The following is a 21509-nucleotide window of genomic DNA, read 5'->3' as shown; positions in this document are numbered from 1 at the left end:
CTCCGTGGCCTTTAGATTACAGTCTTCACAGAGCAGACAACTGCTCTGACTTGAACACATGTTAGCTTAACATGAACCAACCTGACCCATTGCTGATCTAGAACTGAAGCAGACAGCAGGACCTCCACGCTTTCTTTCCCCACAGCACCACCTGGTGGCCACAGCCCACACCACAGGAGAAGGGACCAACTGATTCTACATTGGCGGCCCTTTGGTATATGTATCCCTGCCGCCCAGCTCAGGGCTGGGCTCCAAGAGGAGCTCCCCAGTTTCTTTACTTAGCATCTTCAGGGACCAAAGCAAAGAAGGTAGCATGAACTCAGGTGCTGACAGGCCGGTGTGGATCTCTGCTGCAACACCAGCAAGAGGAACCCGGGCGAGCCTCCCTTTCTCAGCTCTGGAGAGGGGAAGTGATGGTGCCTACCTCATGAGTAGTCAGGCTTAAAGACAAGCATGCAGAGTCCCGAGAGAGACTCAAGTCACACGACTCCTGCTGGTGACCGTCACTGACAGCTCGTGCACAGGTTGGTTTAACTGTCTGGGCTGAGCAGTTTTTACTCTGGAAGTTTTTCTGATTTGATTAGACTGATTATATAGTTAGTTCAACTTACAGAATAATGCAAGTTGGGATGACAACTGCTCCAAAATTTAACAGCCAATATGAAAATCTGAAACAACAGACCCTCGCTAGGTAGCAGAAATGCGGAGTTCAGCATCACTCACAAGCTGGATGAGCCTTTTTTCTACTCTGCTCCCTGTAAAGAATGGATGGCTGGGACCGGGACCGGGACCGGGGCTCAGTGGTAGAGCACTTGCCTAGCATGTGTGAGGCACTGGATTCAATTCTCAGCACCACACAAAAATAAATAAATAAATAGATAGATAAAACAAATGTATTGTGTCCATCTACAGCAAAAAAATATCAGAAAAAAAAAAAAAAAAGAAAAGAAAAGGAATGGATGGCTGGGCACAGTGGTGCATGCCTATAGTCCCAGCAGCTATGGAGGCTGAGGTAGGAGGATCGCAAGTTTAAGGCCAAGTTGAAGCAACTTAGCAAGGTCCTAAGCAACTTATTGAGACCCTATCTCAAAATAAAATACCCCTGGGGTTCAATCCCTGATACTAAAACAACAACAAAAACCAACAATGGGAACAAATCAGTCCTCACATGTGCACATTTACTTTCTGTATTTGAAAGTGACACAATTGGTTCCTGTAGTAGGGAAGGTGACTTCTGAAGAGCTTGTGCCCAAGTCACTCCCAGGGCACTTCACGCTGGTCCTCAGTGCTCTACTGTCAGCCCCTAAGAGCAGTGGGTTCCCAATATGACCTTAAGAAAGCCCTGTAGCCTTTGTGATGATTCAAATGACTCAGGGTGAGCCAGGCACAGAGGCATAGACCCATGATCCCAGAATCTCAGGAGGCTGAGGCAGGAGGATCACAAGTTTAGGGCCAGCCTGGGCTACTCAGTGAGACATTGTCTCAAAATAAAAAGGGATGAGGAACGTGGTTCAGGGTAGACCTATATTCAATCCCAAGTGCAAAAGAAAAAAAGAAAGAAAAAATTCCTCAGGGAGGCCTGCCATAAATAATCCAACAAATACTTAAAAGTAAATTCGAAATTTTCGAAGTATCAGGTGACTTCTGCATCTAAGAGTATAAGACATATTTTTTCCTATGAAGTCAGGATACAACTTCAACAATGTCTTCAGGCAGTGACTGTGATAACACTGTCATTGCCAGAACCCATTTATCTTGCTCACATTTTCCTTTTTTTTTTTTTTAATTGCACAAGGATATAATAAAACTAGGCTGGGGAAATAGCTCAGTTGGTAGAGTGCTTGCCTTGCATGCACAAGGCCCTGGGTTCAATCCCGAACACTACACACACACACACACACACACCACAATACAATAAAACTCCTGAGTGGGAAAGCACTGGACTATTGATGGCCAGTCATCGCCCCAAGCAGACTAAAGTAACCCTGCAGCTCAAGTGGCCTGGGCATTGATAAGACACAGCACATACAACCAGGAGTCCTGCTTTTATTTCAGAACCTGTGGCAAACTCTAAATGACAACCCTGAGGGAAGACTCACACTGGCTCCCTGGAAGGATGGGGGAAGGTCAGGCGGCAGAACAGACCCTCCTTTGAGGGCTTGCTGAGGCTCCTGGGCACGTGGGGAACGCGCTACACATACCTGGGAAGTCCTACGGAAGGTGGTTGTTAGATGCCCTGACCTGTGCGAGGGCCCTCCCACCTGCCCACTCTGGCTCTATGGCACTTGCTTGAGGATCAACTCTGGATTCAAACACCTACCACGGCCTGCGTGACGAAGACACTTCTCTTTCTGAAGTGCTACTGGACACTACAGCCACAGGGAGCCCTGGGTTTCTACTTCCTGCTCAGTTCGTGACAGGCCTATGCAGGAGGCACCCGTGCACACCCACCCCCTCCCGCTCACCCTGGGGGGTTGGGATGAATCTCGAGGACATGCCCCGCACCCCGACTGCAGCCGGTGGGGCCACCCTACCTTTGACCACAGTCCCGTTGTGGGTGTCATGCTCTTCTGCACAGTTCAGGCGCATTGGGGGGGTGTTGGGGTTCTCTGGCCGAGACCCGAGAGGCTGAGAAGGGGGTGGCGAGGCAGGGTCTGACCCTGAGGACTCCAGCTGCAAGGGAGGGCTGTCTGTGGTTGACTTCAACCGTTCTCTGGAACCTTCTTTCTTTGGTTTGATGAGTTTGACTAAGGCTTTGGCTCCAATCCAGTGGTTCTTCCTGATGAGAAGAAGATCTTTAGAAAGCACAACCAATTCTCCACACCCCTGGCTGGTCACCAGGTTCCCTGACGTGAGCTGGGATTTCCATCATCAGCCTAAGTAATCCGGCTGTTAATTTGGGGTTCACGATGATGGCACTGGGGACGGCTGGGGCTCAGCAGGAGGAGGCTTGCCTGGCATATGTGAGGCCCCGAGTTCCATCACAGCCAAAAAAAAAAAAAAAAAACCAATAAAGAATATCATGATCACTTTTAGGACTTGGAGCCCGGTTCTCATCAGATGCAGGCTGGGTGACGTCAGGAGAAATCCCTGCTAGTCTCCCAGGAAGAAGGACGTCACGTGAAGCCCCTGGCTCCTGCCTCACTGTGCGACACGGAGGAGGCAGGACTGTCAAAGCCAGCTGTCAAAAAGCCACTTTCAGGAACAATTTCTGCTCAAGTTAGTAAAGGAAATGAGCTGCATCCCCGACCACCCCCTGCACAGAGCAAGCAGGACCAGGACCTAGGGCAGAGGGCGTCTGAACTAGAACCAGCACATTTACAGGGTAAGGGGGACGCTGCAGCTGGCGAGAAGGCCAAGGCCCGCGGGGGAACACTGAGGACCACCCTCCGTTCCCACCGCCGCAGTGACTCCTCCACCTCTCCCGCCTCAGTTCCATGTCTGCCTAACAAATGACTGAGACAGGTTCTGAATCTCTATGGTGTCAGCAGAGACCCTTGAGGGATTCGTGGTGACTTCAACTTGAAGGTGGGGCTGGGCCCGGATAATCCAAAGGAAGCGCTCCTGAGCTCAGGCCAGGGACAGTGGAAGGACTGCTAGACAGAGGGGGCAGGCTCCTGGGCTGGGCCAGGCCCCACCGCGAGCTGCTGCTCACGGAGGTTCTGAGCATCCAGAGGGTTTGTCACCACGTTTGCACACTGTGGGGCGCAGCCAGGGCCCTGCCTGCGTCTTTCCCAACACAGGTGCTGTCCGGGCAGGTTAAACGTTGAGCCCACAGACCCTGACTCCTAGAAGGGCTATGGCTAAGTCAAGCTCGTGCCTCCTGAGGACCAGCTGGTGCTGGCCATCCCCACAGGACAAGCGGGAGTACCCAGGGTGGGGACGAAGGACGTCCTAACTCCTCTGACACGGGGGATCTGCATGCAGGAGGCCTGCCGGGGGGTGAGGTGGGGCCTTCAAATGGGGCTCTCTTGGGAGCTCCCGGTTCCCTCGACTCGTGGAAACGTCCGCTGTGCTGCCAAATCTCACATCAACTCACTTCTTTGGAGCAGGGTCATAGAACTTGTACTGATCCATGATTTTTTCTTCCAGTTTTTCCTTATGTCTCCGTAAGGCATTTAATTTGTCTCTGTGGACAGAAAGGAAAGAAAAGCTCTCGATTCACAGAACGAGTGAACGTACTCTCAGCCCACACCAGGCAGAGGCCACGTGTCTGAGGTTCAGACACGAAGGTCTCAACACCACTGCTGAGTGCAGATCACGGGACAGAAGCACCTGCCACAGGCTCAGGGAGCCTGGCCACCCTGTGGCCACCCCAGGGTCCAGCTGTGAGCGAGCTCGAGGGGAAAAACCTCCAGCCATCTGAACAGTCCTGCTCAGAAGGACTCGCAGGCAGGCCAGCTCAGGTGGGATGATGGGCACTCCTGAGGGTGGGGCATATCTACAAGACCTGGGCACTAGGTCAGAAAGTCGGGCAGGGCTGGGTTTGGCTCCGTGGTAGAGCGCTTGCCTGGCATGTGTAGGGCACTGGGTTCAATCCTCAGCACCGCATATAAATAAATAAAATAAAGGTTCTTTGACAACTAAAAAGAATGGATGAAAAAAAAAAAAGAAAAATGGTCAGCAGAACCAGACCTCTGCCCCGGACCATTCAGGGGTGCCGGCTGACCCCTCTGGGAGCACACTTGGGAGCTTTCGGGGGCCAGGCAAGGAAGACAAAGCTGGACAGAGCTGCAAAGGCAGAGGGAATGAGGGGCCCGCGGCAGGCCTGGGGCCCCCAGGTAGCCGGCTCCTGCAGATCACTGCCACGGGACACAAACCCAGGTCTGACGGGGTGACCCGAGCCAGGAGATGAAGCAGAATCACCCGATTTCCACATAAGAAACCAATTCACATTTTCAAAATCAAAACAGGGCCAGAGACGACACCTGAATCCCAGCTGTTAACAGCACCTCTGCTCACCGGGGAGCCCAGGATGCTTCTTATAGCCTAGAAGCCTCCTGCGTGGACAGTTCAGACTCCTGGTTTCCTTATTTGAAAAGAGGCCTGAAATGGGAGGTGACCACTCAGGCTTGTTCGTTCGAGGCTGCTGGGTCTCACCTGAGCCTTGGGATTTCCCAAGGAATCGCTGTGAGGTCACACTAGGGGAAAAGGGACCATGGGGCCTGGCCATCGGCTGTGCTGTGTCCCAGCTCTCGGCGCAACCCCTGGGCTGTCACTGTCCTCACAGCTGGCTACCTGGCTGGGCTGTGTCTGGCCCCAGGGTCACACACCCGTACCAGGCCTGGAGCAGGCTCCCGGCAGGAAATGGGCCAACCCAGGAGCCTAACGCAGACGCTCTCTATTGAGAAAACATCACCCAAGAATCCCCCAGGGACCAGGCTTCCAGGCCTTCTATTAGCACCCACCCAACCTCTGCTGGCAACTCCGACACGTGGATTATAGAGGATCGACTTCACGCCACTGTCATTTCTGCCCCCAAATTACAGTGTGGGTTTACAGACGAACCGTCTTTAAGTAGGTGGCAGACAGAGGAGTGGGGAGGACAGGAAGAGTGCTGTTACACCAGGGAGTGCTGGGACAGCACCTGGGGCAGTGACCACGTCCTCCCTAGGCACGTCTCTTCCTGCCCTCACCACGCTGGCTCTGGCACAGCAGGACCTGCCTGGGTGGCACACATGTGGAGGCGCAGGCTGGCCATCACAGCACGCAGCAGCGACACTGCCTTGGACTCCTGAGAGGCACGCTGGGCCACTTGACTTGGGAGCCAGGCTTCCAGCACTGACGTTCCTCCTCTTGACTTCTAGCAACTTCCTGGGCTTCCGAGTGAACGAAGGCCTTCAGCTGGACACAGAGGCCTCCCACGCTGAGCAGCCCTGGTGCCACGCCCCTCCCCCTTGGCCTGCCCCTGTCATCTCAGGCAGCAGCAACCCCGACCCCTTCTGTCTGTGCCTCCCGTGGCTCCCCGCTGAACGGCTGACAGGGGACCATGCTGTTCACACCTATCCCTGCTACTGCTGGCCAGCCCCCAGAGCCTGCACCAAGGCTGGCCCCTCCCGATGGCCAGCAGGGGGAGGACAAGCAGGGCGCAGCAGACCCACTGCCCAGAGTCTCAGGGAGAGACGCACAGCCAGGAGAGAGGCTCAGTTTCCGTCCGCGTTCTCTCCCTGAGACACCTCTCGTTGTGCTGGGGGACTTCGAGAAGTGAACTCAATTCTAAAAGCAGAGGCGGGAACTTCCAGCAGTGGGCAGTGAGTCTGAAGAGCAAACCAAAGCCAACCCCCACTTCCGGAAACCTAGAGCATCCCACAGGTTGGTGAGCTGGCCCGAACCCTGCCCTGGAGACCCCGTAGGCCAGGGGACACCAGGACCTCCAGAGACAGGACCTCTCGCCGACACGTGCCCCCGCCGGGCCCCTTACATGTACTGCTTCTGCTCCTCGTGGTACTGCTCCTGGCTCTCCATGTTCTGCTCTAGCAGCTTCTGGTTCTGCTGGCTCAACAGCTGGATCTGGCTCAGGAGGTGGTGATTCTCCTCCTCCAAGTTCCCCTTGAGCCGGGAAAGCAGCTGCAACACAAGAGACAGCCGCTCGCACACTGGGGCCCAGAGCCCGCTGCTGGGAAGGTGGCTTCCAAAGAAGGGACAGGCCAAGGGCACAAGGCTGTCAGGAGCTCGGGAAGAACCCGAGGACCAGCAACATGGCCGCCAGGCACCCACCCACGCAGCTGGTCCGCGTGCAGGGTGCAGCAGATGTCGAAGGCTGAATCTAGGAAAAAAGAAAGACCTCACTTGATCACTTTTTTGATTATATGTTGAAATGACGTTTTGGATGTACTGTTTAAATAAAACATGTCATGAAAATTAAATCCAGCTGGGCATGGTGGCACACGCCTGTAGTCCCAGCTGCTCCAGAGACTGAGGCAGAAAGACTGACTGACCTTCAAGGCCAGCCTGGGCAGCACAGCAAGACCCATCAAAAAAAATTTTTTTTTCATGAAAAAATTCAAGACACATTTTAAATGTGGCTACTAGAAACCTAAATTGCATAAGTAGCTTGTGTCCTATTTCTAGCGGGACAGCTTCGCTCTAGAGAGGGGCCACACACATTCTTCCCAGCCATCCAGCGCCTGACTCCACTCCTCCTGGGCAGTGTGGAAGCCCCATCGGCAACCCATCAGCGCACAGTGTGGCCACATTCCAACAAGGCCACTGACAGACACGACATTTAGAAATTCATACAGTTTTCACTTGCCACAACATAGCACATTCATTTGACATTTCCCCACCAGCACAGACGCCAAAGACCCCTGGTTTGTGGCAGGACAGAAACAGATGGGGAGCGGGATCCGCTGTGGGCCAAAGCTCACCAGCTCCTGGGCTGGAATGCCACGTGGGACAGCAGGACAGCCACAGGTGCTGGGGGAGAGACCGGTTCCAACCCACCACCTATGAGGGACGAGGGTGGGGTCACCGTGAGGGTTAAATAAGACGCCCCACACAGGCAGCGGGCAAAATGCCAGGAAACCCTGGGTGGGAAGCCCGGTTCCCTGCTCTTCCTCTGTCAGCAACTGTAACTGTGACTTCACTATTAACCACAAAACGAAAATTCCTCCTATCTTGGATTTTTTTTCTTGGCAGTGCTGGGGATTGAACCCAGGGACACTACCACTGAGCTACATGCTCAACCCTTTAAAATGTTCTTATTTTGAGACAGGGTCTAAGCTGTTGGCCAAGATGACCTTGAACTTCTCTTGCCTTAGCCTCCCCATCGGCTGGGATTACAGGGGAGTGCCCTGAGGCCAGCTCATCTGGATTCTTATTACATGTGACCCATGAGTGTGTGACAGGCAGAACCGGAAGGAAAAGAAGGTGAGACTACAACCAGCAACTTCACTGAAAATGTGTGACTGCTGCCGAGATGCCGTTTGGGCAACACATAAAACAACTGTCATAGAGTCTCAGAGATTCCACAGATGAGACCAGCAGGGGGTTTGGCAGTGAGTGCACTGCCAACATGCAACCAGCTGAGGACAAAAGTCCATCCCTGGACACTGCCTCAGCCCCCTGGAAAGACCTGGGCGTGACCACAAGCCTCAAGGAGCCCAGTGTCGCGGGCCTTCCCTGCAGCCCAGGGACCTCGGCCAACAACGACAGCACAGCTGCTCTTCCACCTCGTCAGACCCTGGCACGTCCCAGGAACCAACCCAACTCACGACACACGCTGTCCCAGAGAGAGGAGGGGGAGCCAGGGCTCTGGGCCACGGCTGCCAGGCCCCACTGCACTCTGTTTAGCTTCCAGAGAAATGATTCATGTCCCCCAAACGCACACGCTTGTCCTTGTCACTAGAACATAACTGCCTGGAGACAGGGCTCTCAAAGGGGGGATAAAGTTAAAAGGCTGGCGTGAGGGTGGCCCTGACCACAGCACTGGTGGCCTTGTGAGGAGGACGTGGACACAGACATACCACAGATGCACACGCACAGCCCACGAGTCAGGGAGAGGCCAGGAGCCACATGTCAGCTCCCGACGGGGCACTCCCAGGCTCCAGACGGTGACAAGTGAGCATGTCGCCGGCCGCCCTGGGGTCCTGTGAGGACAGCCCAGCAGGCTGACGTGGCCACCTGGGCTCAGGGTACTCCCCTCGCTCCCTGCTGTGGCCCTCATCTGGGCCTTCTCATGACCTTCTCATCCACGTTTTCCCAGAGCCCCGCCCTCACAAAACACTGCTCCCGCGCCCCGCCAATCTTCAACCATAGCGCAAGCGGGACCCACTGTGCGCGGCCTCCGCTGTAGCTCCTGACCTGGACGCTCCTCCTGACCCTCGTGCACCCATGACAGTGAAGTCCCTGTGGGCACGCTGTCCTCAAGGGGCCTCGAGGTGGGCGGGACCCATGGCCACTGGCCCCACTCCTCACCCAGGGACCCCACAGGGCACCAGGCCTGGGGCCTCGTCCTTGGGGGCAGCTCACAGTCTGGCTGGGGGACGGCAGGCCTCAGTGTCCCCGACTGGACGTCTCCTGGGGCAACCTCAGGGCCAGGAGAAAAGCCTCTGGTTGCTTCTCAGCAAATGAAAGGCAGGAGGAAACCCCGACCTGAGGTCACTGTCCCAGGGATGCCCCAGAGGGGGCAGGGCCCACCTGCCTGCCTCCCTGTCCTGGGGCCTATTTAAGATCCCACCTGCAGAGAGGGGACAGCAGCTCTGCTCTCAGCAAGCTGGGCACTCCAGAGTGAGCCCTCGCCTCCCCTGGACGCAGGGCCAGTCAGCTGGGCCCCACAGTGGGGTGACCGTGGGCCGTTGTGTGTGACAGGGGGACCTCTGAGGTGGAGGGTGTGGGGAGCCGCGCAGATGTGGGCAGAGCGACAGGGCCCCCTCGCCTGACCTCGGGGAGCAAAGGCCGGGCGCGGGGCTCTCCTGCCGTGTTCCCACGGGGAGGGCCTCACCTCACAGTGGTTGTCCAGCTTGGTCAGCGAGAGGTCCATGCTCTGGTGCTGCTCCTTGAGCTCGTCGAAGCGCGCCTGCCAGTGGCTCAGCTCCAGCTGCGAGCTGTTGAGCGCCGTCTTCAGCTCCTTGGTGTGGGCATGCAGCTCCTCATACTCCCCCTTTAGCTGGTGGTGCAGGAAAGTGACCCTGCAGAGTGGAAAGCCACAGGGCGAAGGGGTTGAAGAGTGTTCCAAAGAGAGATCAGCCGAGCCCGGGTTTCTGTCCCAGATCTGACAGCGGCAGGCTGTGCAACCTCAGGCAAAGCCACAGCCTCTCTGGTGCCAGGTTCTTTTCACAGTAAAATGACAGCACTGAACAAAATTGCTGGTTTTCAAGCTCTTCAACGAGGGCACCGTAGCGCTGCCACACTGGGCCAGGGGGACTCAGCAGGCAGCCTCAGACATCGGCCTCAACCGAGCACCCCTGCTACTATCCCTTCTACGTGACAACCTTAACTCGCCACACTTGGGAAAAAGGATTCTGCTGTTTGAAAAATAAAATACAAATTAAACAATGAACCATAACACTTTGCTCTAAAAGTTCACACCTGTGCCCAAAACCCCTTACCCAATTCCAAGCCCCTGATTTCAACTCCTAAGATACATAATAAATGATGAGTTGACAAGACATGAATTATACAGATGATGTATATTATTTGTGAATAAGTATAAATATTTGTTATCCAAATCCACTAAAATTACTATGATCCTGAGCTACGCTGGCCAACTCAGGCTTTTCAGAAGACTGAGATGGGGAAGTGCAGATCGCGGGGGTGGGGCTTGTCTGGCCTGTACAGCTCTTTCTCATCAGCACCCAGATGTGCAGCTCCTCCGACAGAACACAGACCTGGTCAGGGCCAGACCCAGGTGGACCCAAGAGCCTCAGGCTCACTCTGGTCTGCTGGTGGCCAGGGTGCCTGTGGGCTTCTGTTGGAGGACACCCCAGGGCACAGGCTCACCAGCAGCCCTGCCACTCCCTCCCAGGAGCCTGTCTACCGGATGTTCTGTGCGGCTCCTCGTGGCCTTTTTGTGCTCGGGGACACCAGACCACCCTTCAGCACTGTCCCTGGGGGCATGTGAAGCCATCTGGGAAAGGACTTCTGTCTGTAGCAGGAGGGGCTACAGGCAGGCAGAGCGCCACCCCGTGGGGCCACAGTGGCCTCTGGAGTCCACGCAGCCCTGGCGAGCAGAGGCCTGGCTGCTGAGGAGCCGGGGCAGAGCGTGGCTTCACAATGGCGCCCACCTGTCCAGCTCTGCCTGCAGCTTCTGGTTCTCGCCCATGGTGATGGTGTGTGTCCGCCGCTCCTGCTGCAGCGCCTCGCGCTCCGAGGTCAAGGCGCTCTGCAGCGCGTCCAGCTCTGCCTTCTGCTTCACCAAGTCCCCGTGCCTGTGGAGGGAAACCGCGGGAGTCTGGCCCCGGCCTTCCGGCTGGCAGGTCCCCCAGCCGACTCGACCTCCAGAAAACAGGACTCCTCCAGAGGCCTCTGTGCACGGGCAGGGGGCGGGGCAGGGCCCAGCTTTGCATGTCCCACAGTCCTGCTTCCTGCCAAAACACCCCTCCTTCAGGCCAGCACGAGATGACACCCTGAACTCCATGCCCTCTTCTTTTAGGGAATTACGAATCAGTTGAGAGGTGGCTTAGAAAGCAGGACAGACCCAGAGGAAACCACAAAACAAACAACACAACAACTCCACCACGCCCAGCCCCTCGCCCTGCCCATGCCCTGCCCACCTGCGTCTGCTTGTGCCCCATCAGGCCTCCTGGAGGAGCAAGGTCTGCCGACCAGCTGTGGCCCCTCCAGCCCTGGCCCTCGACCCTCCCCTAGGGCTCCAATTCCTTCACCCTCAATCCCTGTGGGCTGCACAGTCATTTCCGGGGGATGGCAGATCACAAGGATGGAGTCCCCGGCCAGCCTCAGCCTGTTCCGGACACACGTTTGGGAGACCCCAGTGTGGCCAAGGACAGAGCTGAGACGGCCCTTGCCCACCCAGGCCAGCGATGCCAGGAGAAATCAAGCTGGACAAACAAGGGGCACAGATGACCAGGAGGGCTCCCGGGGCCTGCTCCCGTGACTCGGGGAAGGCATGCCTATGAAGCCATCGGTGACTCGCCAGCTCCGGGCAGTCTTCAGGAGTCCTCGGAACAACCGAGGACTTGTCCAACAAGACTGCAGAGCCACCATCCCTGTGTGGCAGACACCCACTCAAAAACCTACGTCACTGCCAGGGACAGCCCCGAGGCAGCTCCGGCCACCTGTCCAACCCACAAAACATGGAGCAGCTACCAGCCGCAGGCAGACGAGTGGCCTCGACCTGCAGGGCCAGCGCGCTCCACCTCAGAGAGCTGCCCATGGTGAAAACAGAAGCCGCTGTCCTAACAGGAGGCCAGGAGTGAGACCCTCGCAGGACCCTCGGGCCCACATCCTGTCCACGTCCAGAGAGACACCACATACGTGGCAGGTGCGAGATGAAGGTGCAGAGAGGCAGCAGATGCATCTTTCAGCAGGAAGGGGGGAGGGAGGGGGAGGGGAGAGGAGGGAGGGGGAGAGGGAGGGGGGGAGGGGGCATGGGGGGAGGGAGGGGGAGGGGGAATCTGACAAGGGCAGACACTTCAGTAGCCCTGAAGGACAGAGATGGGACACACACGGGGGCAGGAGAGCTCCAGACAAAGAAGAAAGGACACAGTGAGTAAATCAGACCTCGTCCTCGCCACCCTCCCGCCCACAGCTTTGTCAGCACCCCAGTTTTTCTGGGTCCTGTGATGGAAACTCTGCACGTCAGCTGCCCGCTCCTGGAGGACCAGTGTCTGCCTGCCCGGCCGTGCTGCCGGCTGGACTCAAAGGCAACACTGTGGCAGCCCCACACCAGCCCCGTGAGGGGCTTCCTCCTGGGGCCCCTCTGGGTGAGCCTCCCTCTGCATCTGACTGAGGGGCACTGAGCACATCCCCAGCCTCCGAGGCATCCCCCTCTCTGATCCTCCACACCCGCCCAGGGGCCTGGCCCCTTGGTGGCTGACTCACTGGGCACAGAACCCAGGACCCCAGCTGCCAAGAGCGCAGAGTGAAGATCTGCACGTTTCCACATGCACACATTCTCCCACCCCCCAAGAGACATTAAGATGACACGTGGGGCACAGGGTAGGAGGCAGAGGAAATGGGGGGCGGCGTGTGGGTGACCACAGGAGAAGTGGCTGGGGCATTCCTGGCACTAATCACACACCCAGAGGTTCACAGGGTTAGTTTTTTAAAAGCAAGCGAGCCAGGCCTTGGTATGCAGGAGAAGGCCCGAGGAGCCAGGGCACATCCCTCTGTGCTGGCTGCTGTGGGGCATTCCCTCCTGATCACCAGCGGGAGAGAAGAGGGAGCCCAGGACATAACCCACAGGAGAAACGGCCTCACACACCCAAGCTGGGCTGCCTGGCGCCGGCACTGGCACCACTATTCCCTTGAGGGCTCCCCCTGCCACTGGGTCCCCAGCTGCACAAACTCCAAATTGCTGAAGGTGACATTTTATTTCCTTCCCTTTGGGAAAGCGCGGGCGCCCCAACAATGGGCAACAGCTGGCCAAGAGGAAATGGGTGTAGCTCTGGGTACAGCCTGCTTGCTTCGCACATGTGAGGCCCTGGGATCCATCCCTGCAACCCACACAGGGGACGGGGAGGTGGGGTGGGGCGGGGTGGGAAGAGGAAACACAGGAAGGGACAAAGGCAGAGCACTGGCCTCAGGAAGGTCCAATCGTCTGGGGCAGCCAGACACTCAGGACACCAGTGCGTCCCCCCTCTACAGGCTCCTCCCCTGCCTCCAAGCCTCCTGGCTACCGGGCAGGGTCCCCACCTGGCCCTGCAGGCCTCTCCCCTCTGCCCCCGGAGCCCCCCTCTGCCCCCAGGCCCCCGGAGCCCCCCTCTGCCCCCCGGCCCCCCTCTGCCCCCGCCCACCTCTCGCCCAGCTCCTTGTGCTGCTGCTCCAGGTTCCGGTGCAGCGTCTTCAGGCAGCTGTGCTGGCGGATGAGGGCCTCGTACTCGGAGGACTGGTGCTCATGCAGAGAGCCCAGGTGCTCGTGGTCCTGCAGCAGGGCCTCGTAGGCAGCCGCCAGCTGCTCCTGCTGCCTCTGCAGGGCCTCGTGCTCCGTCTCCTTGGCCGCCTGCTGGCTCTGGAGCAGCGTGTACTGCGCGGTGAGTGAGGCGCTCTGAGAGCTCAGCGTGGAGTTCTCCACCTGCACAAGAGCACCAGGGGCCGCGGGCGGTGAGCGGGCCAGGGCCAGGCCCAGGAGGCAGCTACGCAGGAACCCAAGGGCCTGCCTGGGACAGGGACCTCACTACTCTTCTCCCCTGGTGCTGGGCTGGAGCCCAGGGCGCTACCCACTGAGCGGCATCGCCAGCCCTTCCGTAAGTTCAGGCGGTTGCACTAACTGGCCATCCTCCTGCCTCAGGCTCCTGATTCCTGGATTACAGGCACCACTGTGCGTGGCCGACCCTCATGATTTTTAGGAGTCAATTTTCTAAAACAAATGTACAGAATATCTGTAAGAATCCAGAACACCTGGACAACACTCCACCCAGCCTAGCAGCACGGGTACTCATAGAACATTCCATCCAACGTGGTCCAAAGTCATTAGGAAACTGGACAGGGGCCAGAACCACCCTGATACTAAAGCCAGACAAAGGAGGTTTACAGGACAAAACAACAAACCAATACCCTATTTTCTTGTTTCCCAACCTCCCTGCCAAAGTTTCCTGCCCTTGTCTCATAAGGAACCTGTTTCTAAACTTTTCTCAGAAACAACATTCACGATTGTTCGTTTTCCTTCACAAGCTTATCAAAGGCTCTGCCAGGTTCTACTGCCCAGAAACCCGATCCACCGTTTAACCAAACTTACTCCATCTCAAAATCTCTTTCCTAAGTCATTCCTAGTAAAACCTCAAGGAACAGACTTTGGGAAACACAGACGGGAATCGCAGTAGAAGCAGAAAATGTCTTTTCCACCCATGCAGACGTCGGCCCAGGCACTTAACGGCTGTGAGTGGCTCCCATCACCAAAGTTCCCTGCTACATGTGCCCTGAAACCACCTCCCGCGCGCCACTGCTCCTTCTCGGGGTCCCGGTGCCCGGGTCGCAGTACCTGCAGCGTGGCAGTCTGCGTCTGCAGCGTGGTGGTGCGCTCCTGCAGGAAGGCGCTCTGCTTCTGCAGCGTCAGGATCTGGTTGCTGAAGGCCACGTTCTGCGTCTCCAAGTGCTGCAGCTGTTCCCTGAGCAACTGCTTCTCTGCCTGCAGAGCTGCGTTCTGGGGACATAAGACGCCAATCAAACCCTGGTGGGGTGAACGCCAACCAGCTATGGGGGCCCAGGTTGCAAGGACCCCTTAAGAGTATGTCTTGGGGGCTGGGGATGTGGCTCAAGCGGTAGCGCGCTCGCCTGGCATGCGTGCGGCCCAGGTTCGATCCTCAGCACCACATACAAACAAAGATGTTGTGTTTGCCAAGAACTAAAAAAAAATAAATATTAAAATTCTCTAAAAAAAAAAAAAGAGTATGTCTTGGAAAAGGACAAGCAACTGGATTTTTTAAAAACAGACCACACTCCACGGGTCACTGCGTGGGGCCTAAGCTGAGCGGAGGCCAGGGCACCTGGGGTTAAAGCCACCGTGGCCTTTTTCTCTGTCATGCTTTCCCCTGTATTCCACAGAACACCCTGGAAGTGCTTTCCCGTGAGCTGCTCGCGTCCCATTACCCCCAGTCCCTCATAGGACGGGGAGTGGCAGCGCTCGGCTGCAGGGGCGCGATGGAGACTAAGGCAGACCACACCAGCTGCCACGAGGGGGCTCAGGCTGGGCCGCGGGGGCCGCAGGCTCCTGCTTCCCCTTGTTAGGTCAGGACTTGGGAAGAGTCTCTCATCTTCAGTCTTGGCTTTCACATCTGTCAAATAATGAAAATGTCCCTTCACAAGGTCACTGGTGGGAATAAAAAAAAAATAGAGGGACAGACACGCATTGGCCAACTTGTTCTGCAGAGGGCCAGCGGCGAACGCCCAGAGCCTGTCGACCTCACCATCGCCATCTCACCCCCTGAACGCTGCCATCACAGTGGAGACAGCTCAGACAACCTGTGCCAAAGGTGTGGCTGTGTTCCAGTAAAACTTTATTGACAGACACGGTGGGGGTCTTGGCACGCAGCGCTGGGACCCGACCCTGTGGGACATCACCACGCTGGTGAGCAGGCTACAGGCAGTCCCGTGACAGGGCAGGTGGCAATGAGAGACTGCGTGGGTCCTTACGGCTAGAAACCCACAGTGAGTGGCTGCCCATCAGACCTGCAGACACCATGAGAAACACCCAGCTGGACCCAGGGAACCTAACAGACTGACGTCATCAGTGTCACTGTTAAGAGGACGTCCCTCTCTCTGTGTAGCCGTGGCCAGAGCAGCTCACTCACATTCCTCTCCAGCTCAATGGCTCGGTCCTTCACGCGGAGCAGCTCCATCGTGGCCTCCTGCTGGCTGGGACCCCAGGCCTCCTCCTGGTGACTGGCAACTGCCTTGCCCACAGGGTGCCTGAGCGAGTTCTGTGCCTGCGGGCCGTGCTCCTGGGTCTGCCTGAGCTGCTCACACTCCTCCTTAACCTGGGGGAGTGGTGGCAGGAAAGCAGATGGAGGCAGGAAGCAGCCTCACCCCGAAGTCTCAGAGGTGCCCGCTCACCCCCAGCACAGGACAGAACTGACTTGCCCTCCTTCTGCTTCTGTGGGTCCCGCGTGTCTCCCCTCCTGTCCAGAAAGGACAGGATGGCAGGGGCCTGGAGCCCGTGCTGTCCTGTCCCCAGCTCAGCCTGTGACCACCATTACCACAGGCTGCGGGACGGGGAGCAGGGGTCTCACATGCTGCAAACCCCCAGCACTAGCAGGTTCCACCCCACGGCCAAGAAACGTGCCCTGTGTCACAACCAGGGGACGTGTGCACGTGTGGAGCACGTGCGCATGCAGAGAGTTCCTCTGCCCACGCATGTGGAAGGTGTGTGCAACGTGAGGGGAGAGCACACGTGTGTGCGCGCACATGGGGCAGGCAAGTCACGCCCTCACAAGCCCATCCCACCTCGGTGCCCGGGAGACTCTACAGGCCTCTGCTCCATGCCCAGGGCTCAGTGTCACATGGGGTCTCACGGCACGTCCCATGTCCCAGACGAACAGGGGGCTGCTCACGCCTCTGGCTGACCCCCACCCCCACCGTGTGAGTCTGACAGTTCACCCGCACCTGCCCCAGGACACGGGCATCCGGGAGGCCCTTTGCTATCCAAGCGAGGGGCCGGGGAGCCAAGGCAGAGCCCCCAGGCGGCGGCCCTCACCCTCTGCAGCTCGCCCTGCAGCTGGAGGTTCAGGCCCGCTCTCTCTTCCACTTGGGCTTCCAAGAACGCGATCTTCTCTTCCTTCACAGCCAGGGCTGTCTTCAATGCCGATTCGCTTCTGCCCTCCAAAATCTTGTATTTTCTGAAAGATACAGACACAGTACAATGACTGCCTCTTCACCCCCACGCCATTCTCCTCACTCCCAGGCGAGCTCTTCCTGCTCAGGTGGCCCAGAAGCGCCTGGGAGCCAAACCCACCACCCAGAGCCCTACAGACATCTACCCCAGGCAGACATCTGTGAGCCCTCACATGTGGCACAGCCACACTTCACGGACTGGTCACTGTCTTGGGGAGGTGTCAGCATGAATATTTTACAGAGAAACTGAGTCTCCAAAAGGTCAAGCCAGGGGCCGGGGCTGGGGCTCAGCTGCAGAGCGCTTGCCTCGCACACGTGAGGCGAGTTCTATCCTCAGCACCATGTTGAAAAATAAATAACAAACAAACAAAAATAAAGGTATTAAAAAATAGAAAGGTCAAGCAATTTGCCCGAGGCTCCGTGGGGAACGAGCAGCCCTCCCACCACACTGGCACCCACCAGCAGCTCGTGGGTCTTGTAGGCTACAAGTCCAGGATTTCCTTGAAAACTGCCATCACTTAAGAAAGCACGGCCTTATACACCATGGAGTATTACACAGCACTAAAAAATGACAAAATCATGGAATTTGCAGGGAAATGGATGGCAGTAGAGCAGATTATGCTAAGTGAAGCTAGCCAATCCCTAAAAAACAAATGCCAGATGTCTTCTTTGATATAATGAGAGCAACTAAGAACAGAGCAGGGAGGAAGAGCAGGAGGAAAAGATTAACATTAAACAGAGACATGAGGTGGGAGGGAAAGGGAGAGAAAAGGGAAATTGCATGGAAATGGAAGGAGACCCTCATGGTTATACAAAATTACATATAAGAGGTTGTGAGGGGAAAGGGAAAAAAAATAAGGAAAGAAATGAATTACAGTAGATGGGGTAGAGAGAGAAGATGGGAGGGGAGGGAGGGGGGATAGTAGGGGATAGGAAGGGTAGCAGAATACAACAGACACTAATATGACATCATGTAAAAATGTGGAAGTGTAACCGATGTGATTCTGCAATCTGTATTTGGGGTAAAAATGGGAGTTCATAACCCACGTGAATCTAATGTATGAAATATGATATGTCAAGAGCTCTGTAATGTTTTGAACAACCAATAAAAAAGAAAACAAAAACAAAAACAACAACAAAAAAAGAAAGCACGGCCGGGAGAGCTGCGACCATCAGGCTAGGAACAAGGCGCCTTGGGCTGGGGGTGGCTCGCTGGCAGGACACTCGCCCAGCACGCAGCAGGCCTGGGTTTGACCCCCCAGACGGCAAGTGAGCACAGCAATCCCCTTCCCCCGAAAACCTCCAGGGACAAGAAAGACCTGGACGGTAAGGACATGGGCTCAGTCATGCGGTGACAATCATGAACGATAAACGAAGGCCTCGGGCCAAGGGCAGGGAGCCCGGGCCTCCACAGTGAAGTGGACTGTGCGGGGACAGCGTCCTCACGTGTCACCGTGGCCGTCATCGTCCTGCAGCAGCAGCTCCTTGCTGAGGCCGACCTTCTCCAGCTCCTGGCTCAGTGTGTCCAGCTCACTGGTCAGCTGCTGGCTCTTCAGCTTCTCCAGCACCAGGTCCTGCGAGGGCAGGAGACACGAGGGTGGACGAGGGCCCCGCAGGAACACAGCGGGGGTGGGGAGGCCAGGTCCTTCCTCCCACGTCCCGGCGGCTCAGGTGCTAAGCCAGCTGGACGGGCGGGCTGGGGACAGACGGTCAACCCAGGGGAGGTCTCCAAGAGAGGGGACAAGCACAGCTCTCCAGCTCTTGGGCACTGAAACAACCAGACCAGGTGGCCGCACTGAGGACGAGCCTAACGTCCTCCTCCTCAGAAGCACTGCAAACGCCACCCCCGCTGGCCCTGGAGTAGCGGTTTCATTCTGATGATGGGACGGACGTCTTCACAAGAGTATCACATGATTAAAATGCAGACATTTTGAAACAGAGAGGAAAAGGCATCAAGAAGGGCGGGTTTTACTGTAAGCCCCGGCTCTGGTCAACGTTCCAGAAAGAGGGTGCTGCCCAGGTGGTTCCCACTGCCCCCTTCACCCCCTCTCTGCAGCTCCCTGGGGGCAGCCGCCATGTTCGGCCGGGTGCCACAGCGACCTGAATGCAATTTATCCCTCCCACCAAATCCCAAGCACCTGCTGCCCTGAACATCCTTGCCGCCCCGCCAGACTAGCTAAAGCCAGGTGACCGATTCTGGGCAGTGGCTGTGGGTGGGAGTGACAAGGGTCACACCTCTGCTGTGATAAGCCGTGGGTACATGGTGGCTGGTGGCTGGGGCATGGCCTGCCCCGTGCTGTTGGAGATGGGGACCATGGGTGGTGCGCACAGCCTACAGCTCTCCCGTGGCATTCTGACTAGCCTGACAGTCCTCCGTTTTGAATGTGGACACTGCTCTGTCCACTGAACCCCTCGTCCTTCTCTTCCTGGGCACACCGCACCCTGCAGCCGCCCGTGGCTGTGTAGCCACTGAGCTGAAGACACTTGGGAACATGCACACTGACCCCAAGGTGAGGGAGATAAAACCTGGGTTTTGGGCCCCTCAGAAGCTGAAGGTGTCACCAGAGCAGCCATTCACGGTAATGAGCGGAACGAACAGACGCTCAGGTGGCCCAGCTGGACGACACCAGGGAGTGGCAGGACACGTATTCCTGAAGAATTTCACATACATCAAGACACACGTATGCCCACATTGCAGCTCTAGGAACACAGCCCAGGAAAACAGTCCGGCACGCTCAGGAAGGCCGTGAGCCCCTCAGGGCTGGGGTCAGGGTGCGGTTCAGCAAGCACGCGGGGCTCGATCCCAGCACCAAGAAACCACAGCTGTGGGGATCACTGGGAATAACCTAAGTGCCCCCGAAATGATCACAGTAAACCTATGGGACTAAATGGCCTCCCCTGTTGAGAAAGCCTGCCTGTGAGGAGCGTTTAAGAGGACAGACGTGGTGTAACCGATGACGATGAAAACGCAGCTCAACTGTGTGCGCAGCCTGGGGAGTGAGCACAGAGGGTCCCCGACATGACCTCTCAAGACTTTGACCTTCACCATCAGATTAGGGATCATGGTCTCTTCCCAGCTAGCACTGTGCGCTCGGGTCCTCTCTTGACAGGGGCTGGGGACAACCCGCTGCAGCTCCCCGTCATCCAGTCGGGAGGGGACACCAGAGCCACTGCCGCGTGCTGTGCTGCGAGCCAGGTGTCTGGCGGTTAGGTCTGTTAAGTGCGTTTCCACTCAGGATGTCTGCCCCCTGTGAGCGGCTGTCGGGACGTGGCCCACGGCAGAACACACAGGGAAGCAGAAGGGCCACGCCCAGGGGGGTCGCCCCTGTGTAGTGAGATCGTGGCCCGTGATCTTCCCCGGGCTCCTCGGACCCTGAGGGGTGATCTGTCCGGAATCAGAGAAAAGCCTCGAGGAGGACCCGGCTCCCCTCCCTCCTGGAGCCGTGCCGCCCACGACCCCCGGGGCCTGCTCACCTCTCTCAGGGTGGTCAGCGTCCTCGTGTGCATGGTGACCTGCTTGGTGAGGTCCCTGTTGTCCTTCTCCAGCTCCTTCAGCTTGCTGGCGGCGTCCCTGCAGCGGGCCAGCTCCCTGTCCCGCGCGCGGCTCTCCTTCTCGGCCGCCGACAGCTTGGCGGTGCTGTCGTCCAGGACGGCGTCCTTGAGCTCCACCTGCTGCCAGAGGCGCTTGGCCTCCTTCTCCAGCAGCTTCTTGTCCTTCTCCAGCTGGGCCACCTCCTGCTCCAGGGCCTTCCTGTCCTCCTCGGATCTCTGCAGCTGCCTGTTGGTGAGCCGCAGGGCTTCCAGGTCTCGCTGCAGGGCCTGGCGCTCGGCCTGCAGCTGGGCCAGCTCCCGCTCCAGGGCCTGCGCCTCGTGGCCGCTGCTCTCCAGGCTCTGCTGCAGCCGCAGGTTCTCGGCGTCCGACCTCTTGCCCACGGCCTTCAGCCGCTCCACGTCCCTGCGCAGCTCCTCCTTCTCCCGCTGCAGCTGCTGGTTCTCCTCCTCCATCTGCGCCATCTTGGCGCTGCTGAAGCGCATGGTCTCCACCATCTTGCGCAGCTCCAGGTTCTCCCCGTCCAGCTGCTTGTTGTCCCGCTCCAGGCCCTCGAGCCGCACGGACACGTTCTGCAGGGTGTCCAGGGACTTCCTCAGCGTCCGGTTCTCCAGCTCCAGGGCCTCCGCCTTCTCGGTGGCCGTCTTCAGGGAGGCCGCCTTCCTGGCCAGCTGCTCGTTCTCCTCCTCCAGCCGGCGCAGCTCCTGCCCCAGGGCCGCCGCCCGCTGCCCTTTCTCCTGGGCCTGCTCCAGGTCCCTGTGCAGCTGCTGCTTCTCCACCTCCAGCTGGCCGAGCTGGCTGCTGGCCTCCGCCACGGCCTGCTGCAGGGCTCTGTTCTCCTTCTCGACCTCCTTCCCACGGGCCTCGCTGCTGACCTGCGACCTCTCCCGCAGGGACCATACCGTTCGGTGGAGGTGGTCCTTCTCCTGCTCCAGATCCTTGATCTACGGGAGAAACAACGGCATGAGCCAGGCTGCTGCGTGAACTGCCCCAGGAAGGAGGCTCGGCCCGG

General features: G+C 57.6%; 1 protein-coding gene across 1 annotated transcript in view; it reads right to left on the bottom strand.

Annotated features, from left to right (window-relative positions):
• The window catches only part of Ccdc88c (coiled-coil domain containing 88C), a 112432-nt gene that overhangs the window by 14468 nt on the left and 76455 nt on the right, over positions 1-21509 (bottom strand). Inside the window, exons 15-25 of the mRNA XM_027931604.2 lie at positions 20422-21441; positions 18394-18521; positions 16811-16952; positions 15909-16094; positions 14600-14761; positions 13416-13693; positions 10725-10868; positions 9443-9629; positions 6422-6567; positions 4040-4129; positions 2535-2779 (exon numbers count right to left, since the gene is read on the bottom strand). Of these exons, the coding sequence (XP_027787405.2) occupies positions 2535-2779; positions 4040-4129; positions 6422-6567; positions 9443-9629; positions 10725-10868; positions 13416-13693; positions 14600-14761; positions 15909-16094; positions 16811-16952; positions 18394-18521; positions 20422-21441 (2728 nt within the window). The remainder of the gene's footprint in view (positions 1-2534; positions 2780-4039; positions 4130-6421; positions 6568-9442; positions 9630-10724; positions 10869-13415; positions 13694-14599; positions 14762-15908; positions 16095-16810; positions 16953-18393; positions 18522-20421; positions 21442-21509) is intronic.

The sequence above is a fragment of the Marmota flaviventris genome, chromosome 2, assembly GCF_047511675.1.
Source record: "Marmota flaviventris isolate mMarFla1 chromosome 2, mMarFla1.hap1, whole genome shotgun sequence".
NCBI lineage: Eukaryota > Metazoa > Chordata > Mammalia > Rodentia > Sciuridae > Marmota > Marmota flaviventris.
The sequence above is the reverse complement of the archived record's forward strand: the minus strand, read 5'-3'. Positions and strand labels throughout refer to the sequence as shown.